General features: G+C 38.6%; 1 protein-coding gene across 1 annotated transcript in view; it reads right to left on the bottom strand.

Annotated features, from left to right (window-relative positions):
• LOC138319245 (neuron navigator 3-like) overlaps positions 1-19996 on the bottom strand; it is a 40599-nt gene extending 20603 nt beyond the window's left edge. Inside the window, exons 1-3 of the mRNA XM_069262265.1 lie at positions 19584-19996; positions 17332-17843; positions 10729-10855 (exon numbers count right to left, since the gene is read on the bottom strand). Coding sequence (XP_069118366.1) covers positions 10729-10855; positions 17332-17733 — 529 coding nt within the window. The 5' untranslated portion in view covers positions 17734-17843; positions 19584-19996. The remainder of the gene's footprint in view (positions 1-10728; positions 10856-17331; positions 17844-19583) is intronic.
• Positions 19997-21032: the final 1036 nt, after the last annotated feature.

Below are 21032 nucleotides of genomic sequence, written 5' to 3'. Positions count from 1 at the left end.
TGCTACTGTTACCCAGCAGGCCCCACCCTGTCATTATAGTACTGTCTTACTGAAACATACTGCTACTGTTACCCAGCAGGCCCCATCCTGTCATTATAGTGCTGTCTTACTGAAACATACTGCTACTGTTACCCAGCAGGCCCCATCCTGTCATTATAGTGCTGTCTTACTGAAACATACTGCTACAGTTACCCAGCGGGCTCCACCCTGTCATTATAGTACTGTCTTACTGAAATATACTGCTACTGTTACCCAGCAGGCCCCATCCTGTCATTATAGTGTTGTCTTACTGAAACATACTGCTACAGTTACCCAGCAGGCCCCATCCTGTCATTATAGTACTGTCTTACTGAAACATACTGCTACAGTTACCCAGCGGGCTCCATCCTGTCATTATAGTACTGTCTTACTGAAACATACTGCTACAGTTACCCAGCAGGCCCCATCCTGTCATTATAGTGTTGTCTTACTGAAATATACTGCTACAGTTACCCAGCGGGCTCCATCCTGTCATTATAGTGTTGTCTTACTGAAACATACTGCTACAGTTACCCAGCGGGCTCCACCCTGTCATTATAGTACTGTCTTACTGAAATATACTGCTACTGTTACCCAGCAGGCCCCATCCTGTCATTATAGTGTTGTCTTACTGAAACATACTGCTACAGTTACCCAGCAGGCCCCATCCTGTCATTATAGTACTGTCTTACTGAAACATACTGCTACTGTTACCCAGCAGGCCCCATCCTGTCATTATAGTGTTGTCTTACTGAAACATACTGCTACAGTTACCCAACAGGCCCCATCCAGTCATTATAGTACTGTCTTACTGAAACATACTGCTACTGTTACCCAGCAGGCCCCATCCTGTCATTATAGTGTTGTCTTACTGAAACATACTGCTACTGTTACCCAGCAGGCCCAACCTGTCATTATAGTACTGTCTACTGTCTTACTGAAACATACTGCTACTGTTACCCAGCAGGCCCCATCCTGTCATTATAGTGTTGTCTTACTGAAACATACTGCTACTGTTACCCAGCAGGCCCAACCTTGTCATTATAGTACTGTCTTACTGAAACATACTGCTACAGTTACCCAGCAGGCCCCATCCTGTCATTATAGTGTTGTCTTACTGAAACATACTGCTACTGTTACCCAGCAGGCCCAACCTTGTCATTATAATACTATCTTACTGAAACATACTGCTACAGTTACCCAGCGGGCTCCACCCTGTCATTATAGTACTGTCTTACTGAAACATACTGCTACAGTTACCCAGCAGGCCCCATCCAGTCATTATAGTGCTGTCTTACTGAAACATACTGCTACAGTTACCCAGCGGGCTCCACCCTGTCATTATAGTGTTGTCTTACTGAAACATACTGCTACTGTTACCCAGCAGGCCCCACCCTGTCATTATAGTACTGTCTTACTGAAACATACTGCTACTGTTACCCAGCAGGCCCCATCCTGTCATTATAGTGTTGTCTTACTGAAACATACTGCTACTGTTACCCAGCAGGCCCAACCTTGTCATTATAATACTATCTTACTGAAACATACTGCTACAGTTACCCAGCGGGCCCCATCCTGTCATTATAGTGTTGTCTTACTGAAACATACTGCTACAGTTACCCAGCAGGCCCACCCTGTCATTATAGTACTGTCTTACTGAAATATACTGCCACTGTTACCCAGCAGGCCCAACCCTGTCAATATAGTACTGTCTTACTGAAACATACTGCTAGTTACCCAGCAGGGCTCCACCCTGTCATTATAGTACTGTCTTACTGAAACATACTGCTACAGTTACCCAGCAGGCCCCACCCTGTCAGTATAGTGCTGTCTTACTGAAACATACTGCTACTGTTACCCAGCAGGCTCCACCCTGTCATTATAGTGTTGTCTTACTGAAACATACTGCTACTGTTACCCAGCAGGCCCCATCCTGTCATTATAGTGTTGTCTTACTGAAACATACTGCTACTGTTACCCAGCAGGTCCCATCCTGTCATTATAGTGCTATCTTACTGAAACATACTGCTACTGTTACCCAGCAGGCCCCATCCTGTCATTATAGTACTGTCTTACTGAAACATACTGCTACAGTTACCCAGCGGGCTCCACCCTGTCATTATAGTACTGTCTTACTGAAATATACTGCTACTGTTACCCAGCAGGCCCCATCCTGTCATTATAGTGTTGTCTTACTGAAACATACTGCTACAGTTACCCAACAGGCCCCATTCTGTCATTATAGTACTGTCTTACTGAAACATACTGCTACAGTTACCCAGCAGGCCCCATCCTGTCATTATAGTTCTGTCTTACTGAAACATACTGCTACTGTTACCCAGCAGGCCCCATCCTGTCATTATAGTGTTGTCTTACTGAAACATACTGCTACAGTTACCCAGCGGGCTCCACCCTGTCATTATAGTGCTGTCTTACTGAAACATACTGCTACAGTTACCCAGCGGGCTCCACCCTGTCATTATAGTACTGTCTTACTGAAATATACTGCTACTGTTACCCAGCAGGCCCCATCCTGTCATTATAGTGTTGTCTTACTGAAACATACTGCTACAGTTACCCAACAGGCCCCATCCTGTCATTATAGTACTGTCTTACTGAAATATACTGCTACTGTTACCCAGCAGGCCCCATCCTGTCATTATAGTGTTGTCTTACTGAAACATACTGCTACAGTTACCCAACAGGCCCCATTCAGTCATTATAGTACTGTCTTACTGAAACATACTGCTACTGTTACCCAGCAGGCCCCATCCTGTCATTATAGTGTTGTCTTACTGAAACATACTGCTACTGTTACCCAGCAGGCCCAACCTTGTCATTATAGTACTGTCTTACTGAAACATACTGCTACAGTTACCCAGCAGGCCCCATCCTGTCATTATAGTGTTGTCTTACTGAAACATACTGCTACTGTTACCCAGCAGGCCCAACCTTGTCATTATAATACTATCTTACTGAAACATACTGCTACAGTTACCCAGCGGGCTCCACCCTGTCATTATAGTACTGTCTTACTGAAACATACTGCTACAGTTACCCAGCAGGCCCCATCCAGTCATTAAAGTGCTGTCTTACTGAAACATACTGCTACAGTTACCCAGCGGGCTCCACCCTGTCATTATAGTGTGGTCTTACTGAAACATACTGCTACAGTTACCCAGCGGGCTCCACCCTGTCATTATAGTACTGTCTTACTGAAACATACTGCTACTGTTACCCAGCAGGCCCCATCCTGTCATTATAGTGTTGTCTTACTGAAACATACTGCTACTGTTACCCAGCAGGCCCAACCTTGTCATTATAGTACTGTCTTACTGAAACATACTGCTACAGTTACCCAGCGGGCCCCATCCTGTCATTATAGTGTTGTCTTACTGAAACATACTGCTACAGTTACCCAGCGGGCTCCACCCTGTCATTATAGTACTGTCTTACTGAAACATACTGCTACTGTTACCCAGCAGGCCCCACCCTGTCATTATAGTACTGTCTTACTGAAATATACTGCTACTGTTACCCAGCAGGCCCCACCCTGTCATTATAGTACTGTCTTACTGAAATATACTGCTACTGTTACCCAGCAGGCCCAACCCTGTCATTATAGTACTGTCTTACTGAAACATACTGCTACAGTTACCCAGCAGGTCCCACCCTGTCATTATACTACTTTTTTACTGAAACATACTGCTACTGTTACCCAGCAGGCCCACCGTCATTATAGTGCTCTTACTGAAACATACTGCTACTGTTACCCAGCAGGCCCCCTCCAGTCATTAAAGTGCTGTCTTACTGAAACATACTGCTACAGTTACCCAGCAGGCCCCACCCTGTCATTATAGTGTTGTCTTACTGAAACATACTGCTACTGTTACCCAGCAGGCCCCACCCTGTCATTATAGTGTTGTCTTACTGAAACATACTGCTACTGTTACCCAGCAGGCCCCATCCTGTCATTATAGTGTTGTCTTACTGAAACATACTGCTACAGTTACCCAGCGGGCTCCACCCTGTCATTATAGTGCTGTCTTACTGAAACATACTGCTACAGTTACCCAGCGGGCTCCACCCTGTCATTATAGTTCTGTCTTACTGAAACATACTGCTACTGTTACCCAGCAGGCCCAACCCTGTCATTATAGTGTTGTCTTACTGAAACATACTGCTACTGTTACCCAGCAGGCCCAACATTGTCATTATAGTGTTGTCTTACTGAAACATACTGCTACTGTTACCCAGCAGGCCCCATCCTGTCATTATAGTGTTGTCTTACTGAAACATACTGCTACAGTTACCCAGCAGGCCCCACCCTGTCATTATAGTGCTGTCTTACTGAAACATACTGCTACTGTTACCCAGCAGGCCCCACCCTGTCATTATAGTACTGTCTTACTGAAACATACTGCTACAGTTACCCAGCAGGCCCCATCCTGTCATTAAAGTTCTGTCTTACTGAAACATACTGCTACTGTTACCCAGCAGGCCCCATCCTGTCATTATAGTGCTGTCTTACTGAAACATACTGCTACTGTTACCCAGCAGGCCCCATCCTGTCATTATAGTGCTGTCTTACTGAAACATACTGCTACAGTTACCCAGCAGGCCCCACCCTGTCATTATAGTACTGTCTTACTGAAACATACTGCTACAGTTACCCAGCAGGCTCCACCCTGTCATTATAGTGTTGTCTTACTGAAACATACTGCTACTGTTACCCAGCAGGCCCCATCCTGTCATTATAGTGTTGTCTTACTGAAACATACTGCTACAGTTACCCAGCAGGCCCCACCCTGTCATTATAGTACTGTCTTACTGAAACATACTGCTACAGTTACCCAGCAGGCCCCACCCTGTCATTATAGTACTGTCTTACTGAAACATACTGCTACAGTTACCCAGCGGGCTCCACCCTGTCATTATAGCGCTGTCTTACTGAAACATACTGCTAGTTACCCATCAAAACAGCCCAAAGATTGCATTATTTTATCATCGAAATACTGCCTCTCTACTCAAACCCCTTCTGCCAGATAAACCAGACACTAGATACTACTTCAAGCCTCTATCCGACATAATAACATAAGGTGTTTTCTTCTCATTGGAACACACTGTCTAAGTCTGTCATTAAAACTACATAATAACTCCCGTATTCAGCCATATTGGCGAGAAATTTTTCAGAAATATCTTTTTACGACCGACAACTAAAGAACACGAAGATATCCTTTACACTGTGTACTGCTAACATGGACACATTATGCATGGATGTAATTCATTCCAAGTGGGAGGAGAACCACGGTAAAGTTTCCCATCCCTGCCTAATAGTTCTGGTGACCTCTTGTTAATGTTGGGTGGTATTGTATTGTACCAGACAGAAAACTATGTCGTCATTTCAAATTATGAAAACGTATCACTATAAAGAGTATGAATTGTACTATATATGGTCAATGTGTATCCTCCTATTCCAGGGATTACTATCACTGTGAATATATCCAAACCTGCAGTATGTCATAGCAAAACTAAAGGCTCCGTGTGCACAAAAAATGAGACAAAAAGAAAACTCCAGGCGGAGAAATTCTTAAGAATCAGCGTCCTGCTGTAAGTTCATGTGCATAGTGGTTCATCTTCTTGGCCTTGGACAAACAGCAGCACCAGATGAACCTAGAATATATACCATTTAGTACCTGGCTCAGGAGTTGCATCTCTTATTTTTTCGATGAACAAATGAGACACTTAGGTCGTCACGAAATCTCACTTATTGACGATAGCACCGTTACATGTACTAACAAACAATAAACAGCCCGACCAGTGAGGGGAGGTAGGCTATTATCTGCCAGACAGATGACAGTTTAGTCCCATTCTTCCATATTTCTGTGGATTATCTGTAAACTGGCCATTGTATAGGGCCCGGCTGGTATCTCCATAAAGATTGACAATCCAGTTTTATAGCCTCGCGTGTTAACTGTAACTTTTAACAGTTTACAGAAAGCCATTCTTCCTGGATTTAAAAGTTAAAAACTGTCTATTCAACCCTTAAAGATAGAGATGACCCTATTTAAAGTTTTAGAGAAATTTAATCTGGTATTTAGTGAGGTGTATGACAGGGTTGTTGTGTGTGAGGTTTGGGGGATGTGACACCATTGTACACTTACATAACCACAGATTGCCCTCACGCCTGTACCAAACTCAACACTAATGGGGTTCTAATGTGACAAAGTGTTAACAAAATAACTTTGTAATCATGATAGTATATTGTTACACACATGGAATATTTTAAGGAATTTCAAATTAAAAGCTGTTGATTATAAAAACAGACTTATACAAAGATACTGATTGTTTGCTGTACAAAACAAATCTACTTCTCCCTTTCTGGTCACAAATTGTTTAGAGAACAATTAATCAAGAAGGTTATCAGGTTTATTTTGAATACCATATTTGCAGTAATTAGTGCCCCTCCCCCTATAAGTGCTCCTCCCCTTTTCTGGTTGTATAACAATGCCATGAGTACAGAAAGATTTAAAATATGGCTGACATTTTTTAGCCCACAAATTGCATTTTGATTCATTAATAAGTGCCCCCTTTTTTAGCCCACAAATTGCATTTTGATTCATTAATAAGTGCCCCCTTTTTTTAGCCCACAACTTGCATTTCGATTTCATTAATAAGTGCCCCCTTTTGTTACAATTATTAAAGTACCATGGGTGCTAATTATGGCGAATCTGTAAGTAGAGTTTATCATATTCTCCATTATTCAATTAGACTATTCTACTATTAGGGGATGCGGTGGCAGAGTGGTTAAGATGTCTCGACATATTACCACAATCCCTCCCCCTCTGGGTTGCAAGTTCAAACCCGATGTAGGGCAGTTGCCAGGTACTGACTGCTGGCCAGTGGTTTTTTCTCCGGGTACTTGGGCTTTCCTCCTCAATGTTTAGTTTGCTTATGACTTCAATGTTTAGTTTGCTTGTGACTTCAAAGTTTAGTTTTCTTGTGACTTCAATGTTTAATTTCCTTGTGACTTCAATGTTCAGTTTGCTTGTGACTTCAATGTTTAGTTTCCTTGTGACTTCAATGTTTAATTTCCTTGTGACTTCAATGTTCGGTTTCCTTGTGACTTCAATGTTTAGTTTCCTTGTGACTTCAATGTTCAGTTTCCTTGTGACTTCAATGTTTAGCTTCCTTGTGACTTCAATGTTCAATTTCCTTGTGACCTCAATGTTTAGTTTCCTTGTGACTTCAATGTTCAGTTTCCTTGTGACCTCAATGTTTAGTTTCCTTGTGACCTCAATGTTTAGTTTCCTTGTGACTTCAATGTTTAGTTTCCTTGTGACTTCAATGTTTAGTTTCCTTGTGACTTCAATGTTTAGTTTCCTTGTGACCTCAATGTAAATACCCACTAACCTTCATTGCGTTATTTACCGGTGTATTTTATTTATTGCTGGTAAAGTTCAGTGTGATAACACTATAGGAGCACCTGTTGTCCATCAATGCTGCACACTTATCTTAATTACCTTCCTCCTTATAGTAGGTAATGGGGCAATAACAACCTTCAGTTTCTCAGTATACGTATAGTCTATAATACAGCACATGATAGGTATACATTTATAAATGTTACCAATAACATTGACATAAATCTGTGTAACAAATATCTGACAAAATAAACAGCTACTTGACCGTTCTCAGCACTGACCCTGAGTTTATACACCTGTAGAAATCCTACCCTGTGTAATGTGTAATGGTCATTGTGACATTGAGGTTTAAGTCAGATTATAAATCTATACACTTCACTTGTGCAAATCTGTCTTAATTCTAAGAACAATTCTAAAGTCTAAGTCTAGAGTAAATGGTTATGTGTAAGGTTGCCTAACCTAACACCACAACTCATCATTCTATGTCTGCACCCAATCACTCACTGTTCGAGTGGTTTTGTTCAATAAAGACAAGTTTGGAGCCACCTGACTGGAAATGTTTTAAATTTTAATCTGTTCATCATGAGGACAGTCAGTAAACAAATTGTCTCGATCAAGGCGCTGATACTAATCACACTGACAAACTTGTTTTTAAACTTGGGTGCTCTAGTCCCAGCAGTATAGCCCACGCATCTCAAACAATCCAGCATACCATGTGACCCCATCAAACTATTGTTTGACATGTGAAGAATAGCTAGATACATGTAATAATATTGAAATTTCATTTGTCATAAAGTGCCATAACAGTCATAATTAATCCCAAAACTTTATGATGTGAATGCACAAATACTGTATGCTATTTTTTGTTTTGTTTTTTAATTCAATGTATCTTCGACAAATAGCCTCATTCAGTGTACTGCTACAAAACTGGTTTTCCCTGTCAGATTCTGAGGTGGTAAACACAAAACAATTTCCTTGATATACAGTTTAGGCCTACTGTGATGTTTTATGATATTTCAGATCAATGGCTACATTGTACTTATGTGCTTAGGTAATGTGTAGAGAACATTATCACTGAAAATTTTAGGAAAATGTCAAAGGTCCATTACACTTACATATTGGACACAAAAAGTAGATAATGTCTATCCAATGTCAGAGTTTTAATTATATTTTGTCAATATATAGATAATCAATGTATGCATTCCACTGAAACTTTGGACACAATGGTGTTACCCTATTGTCAGATGGCTAGCCAATAAATACAGGATAATATTCAATATTCCGTCAAACTCAATAAAGCCACTCGGACTTGTTTGTACAGACTAAAGGTATTCTGGTAGTAAATGTCAATATGTTGGCTCGATGACTGATCACCATCAAAAATCAGTTTTAGTTTTACCTGCAGTGCTTTTGACCTAGTGTGTAAAACATTTTTGAAGATATCCAAGGCTGGAATGTTTTGATAGACATAAAAAGTGAACCATTTACCACAGACTAGGACCCACATAACTTGGTGATTTATAAACACTACAGCGAGGAATACTACCCAGGAATCTTTGTGTACAGAGTTAATTCAACCTTCAGTCTGCCCCAATAGGGGCTGTGTTAATGATATAGACTGAAACATAATACAGAATTAAAATGGGATATTTGAAAGGTCACAATAATATAGAAAAGATTGTAAAATTAACATACCTGATAATGATGATTTGATATTGTAATAATATGAAAAATAATACTACAAGCATACCATGGAACTGATAGATATCAGGTCCTATAAATAATGTATCAGACCTGGTATAAAATGCACGACATATTGTCATTGTACGTGTGCTGAATGATAATGAAGGAGTCCATATCACTACCAGAAGACAGGATCAATAGTCGATACAATGGGAGATTTTAAAGGTGTGTGTCACCTTCTAAGGAGTTAGGCGTGACCTAGTCTCACAAATATTTCTCTTAATCACTCAAAGACAATTGGACCTGTAGTCACATACATGTGTGATGGTATCAAAAATAATTTTGTATTGTCTATATATTTTTTGACGTTATCGTCAATTATTGACAGCGTTGATGAGTGCCGAAAAGGAAGAAGACATGTCTCCACTTAAAATATGGATAACAATACTGTCTTATCCCTTCAATCCTATTTTACCACTCAATCTATGTCACATAACTACCCTACTCTTCCCCTCTGTCATAATTGTCCTTAGTCCTCTTTCTATTCTACCTTCTCTCTAACCATTGTCCTTGACTGCCCAACCCTACCTGTAAATTTCCTCTAATCCTCCTGCATGCCCCCTCCATCCTAAACCCCACCCCAAGTCTCCATACTAACTCACCCCTCCATCCTAAATCCCACCCAAATCTCCATCCTAATTCCCCTCCATCTTAAACTCCACCCCAAGTCTCCATCCTAACCACCTCCCTTCATGTCTGTCCAACCCCTTCCTAGTTTGCTATCATGCCTGCCATGAGGACAATTAAATACATATATACTACAGTAAAATGAAGTTCCATTGTAACCTGGTGATATAATCTGATGATGTTATCTTACCTGAAATATTACATATACATCTGGCATCCTTACCTGTGTTATTAGTACAGCTATAATACAGGTATAATACCCAGATTGTCTCAACAAGCTTGTGTTTTCTGCAGACATTGATTTTCATTAAGCTGACGATTACAACATTCCTATCAATACACGTAGGACCTATTGTTTACTTGTGTAACGTTACTAATTCTGTAATGTAGTTATAGATTGCTACCTGTGTTTACCTGTGTAATATTACACCAGGATTACAGGTTACATGTTTATAAATGATTAGTTACCTGTTTTTCACCTGGGAAACAGGTTATTACATTACTAGAAGAGTTTATCCCTTCAGTCAATGTTTCCAGATTCTATCACCTATAATCTGTTACCTATACTCTATAATCCTCCTCAGACTTAAAACAAACATCTACCTTAGGGAGGGGCAATACCTTTCCTAACACATCCATATATAGCAGTATAAGTAACCACTGGACACTACTGACCAGCACTGTTTAAGAGGAGCAGTAAAATGCATGACCAGACCATGGTTCAAACCCAGGACCCTTCAAACACTAGTCGGATGCTCTACCAATTGAGCTACCTGGTCTTCGGCCCCAGGTCTGTTACATTAGTACCTAAACCAATTCCCAGCTGGTCTATAATAATGATATATAACCGGAAATGGCTATAATAGATGATGTCTATATAATTCTAATACTATATTATTACAACACCAGATATACTTACACACTTTCTCCGTCAGAGTAACCAGGGTTGTCCCATCTCCGATACTTTTCCGTAAGTCTACTATCGGAACACTTTTATCCTTTGGATTGTCGTACTTCAGAAGTTCGTTAGCCCAGGTGGTATGTTCCTGTTAAGGAAATTAATAAGATAATAAATTTCCTGGCACAACTTCAGTATGATCTGTTATTGTCTCCTCAAGGCGATCAGACTTACTGGAACAACTTGACTGACATCAGACTGGCACAATCAAACCTTTTACAGAATTACACCAGATGTGGATTAATTATCTGGCATTCCATCAACACAACATCTTCCCAGAGTACTCCTGTCACACCAACCAAGGTAATCAAGTATCAGCTCCAGTGAAAACTATCATATTAACTTCACTATTTAGAATTTAATAACAAAATAATTGGCACTAATTCAGAAATTAAAAAACAAATCGCACATCATATACACAGTATCTGGTGTGACAGGAAATTCTGACAGTGTTAATAAACACTCCTTGATTCCTGTTTATCTACGTTAGGAATTCGATCTGAAGCCGTAGAATAATATACACGCAGGCCTACTGCCATTCCAGGTGGAGTCGGTGTTTGTCACTTTAAACATTGAAGCATGTCCTGGCATGAAGCCTATAAACTACTGTTAGAATTAAAGGCCTAATACTTACAGGTAGACTTACCCCCAGGTGCTAAATGTGTATGTTTTATCAATAAGTCCTAACATAATGAAGGCCACCTCGCGTACCTTACCGCCTGGTCATTGATTGTACAGCTTCAAAAGACACACACACCAACTAAAGGCTAACACTTGTAATCTAGGGGGAAAAACTGGCCGCCCTTTTGTTCCCCACGGATCATACAGATACCATCCAACCAATGCAAACTCTAAATAGACCATTCTAGTTTAAATGTCAAACATGAAAAAAAACCTCTATTGGAAGCTGTCCATTGAAAGCTGATACAAAGACTGGAGTCCCTAAATTGTGGCCTGGACCGGCTGAATTTATAATCAGATATTTGATCAATTGAAATTGGGTTATTTTATCACCTCAAAAGGTTTCATACAAATTTCCAGCCTTTTAATATGCACACAGCCGTACAATAGGTGCGTATTTACTAAACGTTCAGGGATATTATTTCCAATAAAAGGGGTTAATCAAGTAGTTTCCCTAATTGAAGCTTATATCTGAACGTCATTTAAAGTCTGCACACGCATTATAAAGGCAGTGACTATAGATTGTTGACAGGAAAAGGATTTCTATAATTTATATCGTTATTACAAAAGATTATCATCTCATTGCAGACATAATCAAAGCCATTTATTTTTAAATACCTTATGATAAATTATCAAATCATTCAGTGGTATTAAAATTACACAATAAAACTGACTTACTGTATAGTTGGTATGAAAATAGTTAAGTTCTCTAATATGTTTGAAACATAAATATTAGTTCATACTATGTATATCAACTGTATGATACTCTGATCTGTAGCACCATCATCATATATTGCCTTCAAATTAAGGTTACCACATTCTATAGTTTATTGTCTAACATCAATTCTATTGAACAGATTATTTCAAACTATATTGATTTCACTGCATATTTATCAAAATATACACATTTAAAAATAAAACAATACAGGAAACTGAAATTAAGACACTATCACTGTACCACTAATTACCAATATACATATACCAATCTGATATAAGGCTACCAGAGTTATCTCCCTTGACACCAACAGAAACCTTGTGGAAGTTGCCTAACACCATGGATTTGTTTTGAATTTACAGAGAAGTTTGTAGGTTTATCATAAGAAATTAAAGGCCATTTTCATACATATCTTAAACATGACACTTTTGAAAGACTTTCTGAGACTGTATGAAACATATTTATAAAGTACTTGTTGTCATCTTTGCTATGATCAGAATAACATATCCACATCACAGGGATATGAGAATTAGGTACAGATTATAATATTGGACCCACCAGTGTGCCCTAAGACCATTTTTGAGATGTTTTAGAGGTCTAGATAAAAAAACGGTAAAATCATACTCTACATGGCGCTATATGAGAGAAGGGTGGCAAGCTCACAGACGCAAAATTTCTAACCCGCCTACCTTTAGCAGCTATAAAAACACATTTTTAGCACATCTTCATAAAAACGGTTACTACCGTTGGAAAGAGCGATAATTTTCCTTTCAAAATCATCCTACACATCTATACAAAGTGCCGCTACTAAGACAATTTAAGCCCCAACGTGACAAACATTACTCTAAAGGTTACACAGTGATTTTTCTCCTTATATAACTGGGGTCGATAAACGACCCCATTCCCAATCCCAAACTCCCTCTATTTTTTTCCCAATTACAATGAAGAATTCCCAAATCAAATCACTGTAAAACCAAATAAAACCCGGAAATCTCTCCTCTCGATGTTTAATTTAAAAACAAACTACTCTGAAACTGTTGTGATGGTCGTCACCTTTTGATAAATTGACATAGTTTACTGTTTTACAATATCTAATCACCTATAATACCATGTTTAGTAATGTGTAACTTTTTCCCAAAACTGCTTTTTTTGTGATTAGAAATTCCCAATTTGTTACAAAAACATTTTCCCAAAATACCCTGAAAAATCACTGAGTTAGGCGGGTTAGAAATTTTGAATTTGTGAGCTTACCACCCTTCTCATATATAGTACCATGTAGAATATGATTTTTATCGTTTTTTTATCTAGACCTCTAAAACATCTAAAAATGGTCTTAGGGCACTCTGGTGGGTCCATGATTATATAATCTGTAACTAATTCTCAGATCCCTGTGTCTGGTGGGTCCATGATTATATAATCTGTAACTAATTCTCAGATCCCTGTGATCCACATCATTCAGAAGTATTTGATTCATAAATTACAATTATCTTTTTTTCCTCTTGATTTCCCTCCAAATTTGTTTAACACTGTAACCTATGGTACCGGTAGGTTATTACATTTGATGAAACCATATCCTACACAATTACTTTTAACCCTTATCATTGCCTCCATTGTTTTCTTGTAGAAATACCCATAGCAAATCTATCTTGATACCATTTACTTTTTGTTTGGAAAAAAGACAACACCAGTTATAAGATGATAATAGGTGATACATATCATTTCAATGTCTTATTTATAGTTTATTTCTTTTGTTTTTACATTAAATTTGCATGTCTACAAAATAATCTAATGTTTACTAAAATACTAAAGTAACACCGTCTATCAAAACATATATCTATAGTTCATTGTTTAATAGATCTGAAATAACTATCACTAGATATGAGACGGTCTTACAAAATATGAGAGTTATACCATCTTGGTAGTCTTATTTGTGTGAGGATGGTTAGGGTGCAGTCATAATGACTTCAAACAAATACTCATTAAAAATTAATATTAATAATACAATCAATACTACCTACTGGGATTTTGTATATAATTTACAGCTATAAGTTATATACAAATTAGGTAGCATTGATTGTATTATCAATATGATTTTTAATGAGTCTTTGTTTGAAGTCATTATGACTGCACTCTAACCAGCCTCACACAAATCCAGCCTCACACAAATAAGACTACCCGGAGTTTAAGTCCCAGTAGTGTACCACAACTTCACACTTTAACAATAAAAATCAACCTGTTCAGCTTTGACTGAGCTAGGCCTTTAGAATCATTTCCCACCTTTGGTTCTTACTACACAAAAAAGTCATTGGGTTAAGACAAAACTTCCAGAAGATATTAGAAGCATAAAAGCTTAAACTTAGATAATGGAAGGGAGTAATTATGTCTATACTTGTGTATAGATAATGGAAGGGAGTAATTATGTCTATACTTGTGTATAGATAATGGAAGGGAGTAATTATGTCTATACTTGTGTATAGATAATGGAAGGGAGTAATTATGTCTATACTTGTGTATAGATAATGGAAGGGAGTAATTATGTCTATACTTGTGTATAGATAATGGAAGGGAGTAATTATGTCTATACTTGTGTATAGATAATGGAAGGGAGTAATTATGTCTATACTTGTGTATAGATAATGGAAGGGAGTAATTATGTCTATACTTGTGTATAGATAATGGAATGGAGTAATTATGTCTATACTTGTGTATAGATAATGGAAGGGAGTAATTATGTCTATACTTGTGTATAGATAATGGAAGGGAGTAATTATGTCTATACTTGTGTATAGATAATGGAAGGGAGTAATTATGTCTATACTTGTGTATAGATAATGGAAGGGAGTAATTATGTCTATACTTGTGTTGCTGACAGTTACATGGAGAACCAACAAAAAGTTCAGGTAATACACAGTTTATAGATACAAGGACAAATCAATCTAGGGGAAAATAAGAACAAGAGAGATTCACCCAAAGTCACACAAGGTCATACACAACAAAGGTCATTCTATCTATAGACACAACAACTTAAATCTTCATCAGAGGGCCAAACAGGGTCCAGCTTCATCAACATTATTTAACTTTAAGGAATTCCTTACTTAAACTTTTCCATAGTAAAGCATTACAGATTTTAAAGAAAGCTCTATAACTGAAGTTTTTTCCCTTTAACTTCTGTAATGCTAAATCCTATGGAGAATTTTAAAGTTTCATTGAACTGGGAAAAGCAGGGTTTTTAAGTCTACAGAGAGCTGCTTAGCAATCACTCATTCAATCATTGAGTTTAAATATCTTAATCCATTTTATCAAAAAGTCCATCAACATAATGACATATTCATTTTCAATATGTTCAAGTATGGAAACATTTGTAAAAGTCTTGTACCTGATATTAAACAGTCACACTTTTAACCCAGTAAGAGGTCCTGAACTATTCCCATTTTGTGCTTCAGTTGTGTAGACAATCTGTACAAGGTCTCTCTTGACCTCTAAGTACAGGAAGCTATTGTCATCACAAGTCCGGGGGCTTGAAGTCCCTCAACACACCTATATATAAAAATACCTTTATAACTGATCTCAAATCAACCAAATACTTGTTCAGTCCTTTTCAATGTTTAATTATAAACTTCTCTGTTGATAAATAAACAAACCAGTATTAGAGCACCTCCATTGACCTCTGAAATCCATACTCATATAAAATAACATCAACATTATATTAATCTGACATGTGGGTTATTTATATCAGGGGGGGGCTCATATGGTCTGCATGGAAACTCTAAATGACTGAAAAGTTAATAGATCATCGACACATTTCTAAATATCCTAACAATAGATGTTTTAAAGGTAAAGGATGGTCTCTCCTATGTGTGAAGTGCTGCTGTAGTGCATTGTGGATTATGAAAGACTGTACCATATTTATGGCTAATTTCACCTATGGGTGAAAAGACCTATTGTTTTGTTCTGGTTTTTAAAAAAAATATTATTCTGCACCCAAAGTTGTATACAAAAGATCTCCAAACTGGTAAGAGATTTATCAATGAATGTGTCACCATATTGTATGATGTAAGTTAGAGGTGTGACAGAAGCATTTTTATGTTGGTCAAGAATCCAATATGGTCAATATCTATATGACCTCACTTCCGGTTTTAAACTGATATCAATATCTTGTTAATGCCTTAACAAATTTCTTTCAGTTTTGGATATGTTATGCAGAATCAAAAATAAAACAACTTTGTAACAATTCTTCTGTAAAATGTCAAATTCAGGTTGGAAATAAGGGTCAAAATTCAAAAGTGCAATTTTTTGAAGAAATCATTAAGAAGATAATTTCTTCTGAAGTTCTGGAACGCCTAGAGACCTGTTATTGGACATGTATGAGATAAAACAAAATCACATAGATAAAAGGGCTACATAGTATGTTAATATAAATGACCTTGACCTTCTTTCAAAGTCAAAATGGACCAAATAACCTAAAATCTTTAAGCAATATCTTGTCATGTTCTAGAAGGCCTAGAGAGCTGATATTAGGCCTGTAGCATGTTGATATAAAGGGCTACCAAGTTTCTTAATATGAAAGAACTTTACTTTCTTTCAAGGTCACATGAGCCAAATAAACTATTTCTTGTCAGGTTCCGGAAGGCCTAGAGACCTGATATTGGACCTGTAGTATGCAGAGATAAAGGACTAGATCTACTAAGTTGGTCAATATGAATGATCTTGACTATAATTCCTTGTTGGTGAAAAGCCAATGCCCAATGACAATCTAGTCTGTATGTGTTTCCATATTTACACAATATAATTGGAACTCTTGCTCAATTTATAGTGCTATCTTACTGAAGCATACTGCAAAATACACTAGGCAAATCAGTCGTTCCACATATTCATACTCAGTTGAGCATAGGTATTATACTCGTCTGTTAATATATATCAATATATAATCACCTTGACTATATATTAACATACATGTATGAAGCTAAGTAGTACCAGAAACAAACAATTTGATATAGTGCCCGGGCCAGGGACAGACACTAAAAGTGAGTAAATATCAAAAGAGAAATTCGGGAAAAGAAAGGACGAATGAAAACCCATAAACAATGTATGTAGCATTTAGTTGTCTTTTAGGATAGTGCCATGAAGTCCATAACGGACAGAATGTTAGCGGGTCCTATGAATCTTACCTCACATTCTTTGAGAGCCCACTCGCCACAGACTGTGAAGCGGACGGGGGTGCGGTTGTATCGAATCCGAGGAGCACCACGAGATCGACCAGTTTTGACGGGCAGAGACAATGAAGGTGGCATCATTCTGGACCGTGTGGGAGTTCTACTTGGAGAGGATCCGAAACCATGAGGATTACGGGACGGCGAAACATGTCTTTGGGTGACTTCCGCTTGACGGATACCTGATGAAGCCCCCTCAGACACAGCCTGCCCATCACCAGGTTTTGGCGGGAGATCGGATGGGTCCAGTATCCAGCTATTAACTTGGGGTTCCGGTGGTTGGCTTGGTGAAGGGTCCGCGACTGACTCCCTTGGAGCCATAGACTTGTCACTGGACAAGCGTTTGATTAAACTCGGCATGTTACATTTTGTATTTGGACAGCCATGTATTCTCTCACTCCATCTATACTCATTTATAATCCAAAGTCAGTCCAGATTGCCGCCGTACAATCGTCCGTTTTTGACATTTCCTGCGAAAACACATAAAATTGGTAAACAGTACCCACTGGCAATGGTAATGAAGATCAAAGGTTTCTACGTAAATAAATCGGGACGCTATTTAAAGCATGTGAACGACTAGATGTGCTGAGGGGTGAATACAAAAGGTATTGTTTACGGCGGCTAAAATGGCCAACGTTCTCGACCAATACATTATTTGTTGGTAAATATCACACACTTTCTCGATATTTCTCACTGACTTAAATCTATGTCAAAATCTCAGCACGAACATAAAAAAAATGTGGAAGTTTATACAAAGATCCTTGGTAACAGCACGTGAGGCCTTCACACTCCTCTTCTCGGATACAGACGTGTGATGCATGTTAACTTGACATGAAATAATGTGGCAAACATATATAAATTAGTTCTACACTATAATAAAACGTCATGTATTATTTATTGGGCATTGATTTCTTTAAACCACGACACAACAACATTGCTCCGACCGTCTCTCCGGAGAAATGTTTCAGTCTCTCCACAGATACAGCGTGTACGATTATTTTTCAATTAACAAAGTTTATCTATTAACAGCATCGTATGAGGAACGACTAACTCTCGAATAATTCCCAGGTTTGTTGTAAGATAACCATACTTCCCATATTTAGTTCCTGCATGGAATATAACACCAATTTTGAAAGAGAATACCTACATGTACGTATCTTGTATAGCCTGTTTTACCTGCAGAAAGTGCTACAATAGAACTATTGACGGTGGCGCCACGCTAATACAACAATTTGGGGTATTCTAAAGCAGTTTGAATGAAGAAATTAACAATAAACCTTGTTTTTATGATACACGGATATTCGGCAGTAAATATACCACACACGAGATAAAATTCAAAGATCTATTCATTAAAATTAATGACAAAATTACATCAACCATGAAAAGTCAAACCTTCAAACGATTCCCATTTTTACAAGATAAAAGCGACTCTTCGATCCAATTTAGCGGCGACATTACCCCGATAACATCCTCGGCAGAAAGTGCGCGTCTGTCACAGGGAAATTAACTCCGGCATATAAAAACTTAGCTCTATTGTCTTGTGCAGCTTTTAACTCCGTGTAAATCAATCGTGAAATATATCCCACACTATCGACACGTGACAGAAGCTATTGACAGCTAGTTGCTGTCCCTTCTTGTCGCTTCTCAATTGGTAAACAAATATATTTCCCTTCCGATATCAAACGTCAATGTATTTACTCTTTATTTACCTGTAGATATCATGCGGTCATTTTATTGGTCACTTCTATTTGGACGGGTCATCAATCAGGCTGAGATCGATAAGATTTTGCACGAGTTCATTCTTTTTTCACAAGAACTATACTGTATATATAAAATCCGGTAGTATTAATTACTAGGCGGCCTATCGACCCAACTACCCAGGGTAGCTCCTCAGAAACCCCGACTCTCTTTCCTAATCAATGCTTCGGTTAGTGATACACTCATTTAAAGAAAGTAGCATTCAGCTTCAATTATTCACCGCCGGTCTTCTGATTTTATTGCTTCCCCACACGTTCGGAGTGGGTACCTTGGAATTCCGGAGTCTGTCCTGGATATCCTTCGTTTCCCCACGACCTGTTTGTGTCCTTATCACTACATGCTGCTGTATAGGTTGTGTTAACAATCCACATTATATAGGATTATATAAAGGATGTCGAGGGTAGTAATAAATATAACCAAGTCCAATATACTTTGTATTTGACGTAACCTACCTGACGTTTGTCCACCTAAAGATTTTGTCTGCGAGTTGAGAGAAAGTACCACACGTGTCCTTGTGTCCTGTGAGCCAGTTTATATCCCTGATTAAGATCGCTTGTTGGTAAATATTACACTAAACAGGTCAAAATCCACTGCATGAATCCCACAACAATCTGTTAATACTCACTGCCCACTGCGCGGAGGGAGGGTGGGCTTTAATGTAAATATGTTCCCAATAGTGTGAGGAAACTTGAAACCATTGTCACTTGCCACCATATAGCGTACGTATCCAGCGGACCAATGCAGACATCACCTATTTAAAGGTAAAGTGACAATGTACTATCTTTACATCAAGATATAACCCATTTAGTTTTTTTTCGGGATATTCATGCAATTCGTCAGATGTATACATTACCATCCAATTGTCATTGAAATACATACACATTTCCCACGGCGACTAAAATTATAATATAATAATTCCATAATAGAAGACACTCTGCATCCGTATAAAATGGAGTTTCGCATGACTGTGCATAACTTGAGCTTCCACACGTAAGAGAGACATTAGTTACGTTGCGGGGATGCTCCGCTGCGTATATTGGTAGGCCTTTACCGGGGTAGGTGTATTTATATCGATTCCCAGCACATAAATATATGTATTTCACACATATCCACATAATTACCTGAGAATGAACGACTTCACACTGAAAAGTTAATGTAATTCCTTTTGTCTAATAAAGAAGTTCAACGGACATGAACGTTTAGTAACTGGCACTCCTGTCATATTCTTGGGATTGCAGTTCCCGAACAACATGTCCGGATCACGGACTCGCTAAGAATGTCCCGAGTTAGCTGATCACGATTAACCGAGTATACACTCGGGTAGAACCACCTTGTTGTAGACTCACCAGCCAAAGACCAACACGAAGTAAGAAGCTACCCACAGGATGACATGGCCGAACATTTTCAGCTCCCAGCTGGTACCTGGATATTGATCGAAACACTAAGTGTCTCACAACAATACTTCAATAAAGATTAGTTCTGAAAGGCCTGCTTATTGTCAACGGCCAGCTCGATATTGTTTTTCTTCGATTTTCATGTATTGAGCGGCATCTTCCATAAAGACCCGACTACCACACCTGTTCCAGCCAAGGTTGTTGTTCCTTCTCTCTTAATTGGTAAATTAAAGGTTGTCAGAGTCGTAGTTCAGCCCTCGAACCGGGTGTCTGGCTTTAGTGATGTACCCCGGGTATGAGTCTATTCAGGTATCCAGTCGTTTCCTGGGTATCGATTCCGATGTGGTACACAGGAAAATCGACCCAGCTTTATGATGATAGCAGCATCACATTTATGCAATAAAATCCCTATATTTGCCCAGGAGGTGTCTTTTGATGTGTGTTTTCATGAATATGTGCCAACTGAGATTGCAAAACTTAGGCGCTGGTGAAATTTCAGGCCAATGT

The sequence above is a fragment of the Argopecten irradians genome, chromosome 3 (assembly GCF_041381155.1).
Source record: "Argopecten irradians isolate NY chromosome 3, Ai_NY, whole genome shotgun sequence".
Lineage (NCBI taxonomy): Eukaryota > Metazoa > Mollusca > Bivalvia > Pectinida > Pectinidae > Argopecten > Argopecten irradians.
Note: the sequence above shows the minus strand (reverse complement) of the source record. Positions and strands in the feature narration are given on the sequence as shown.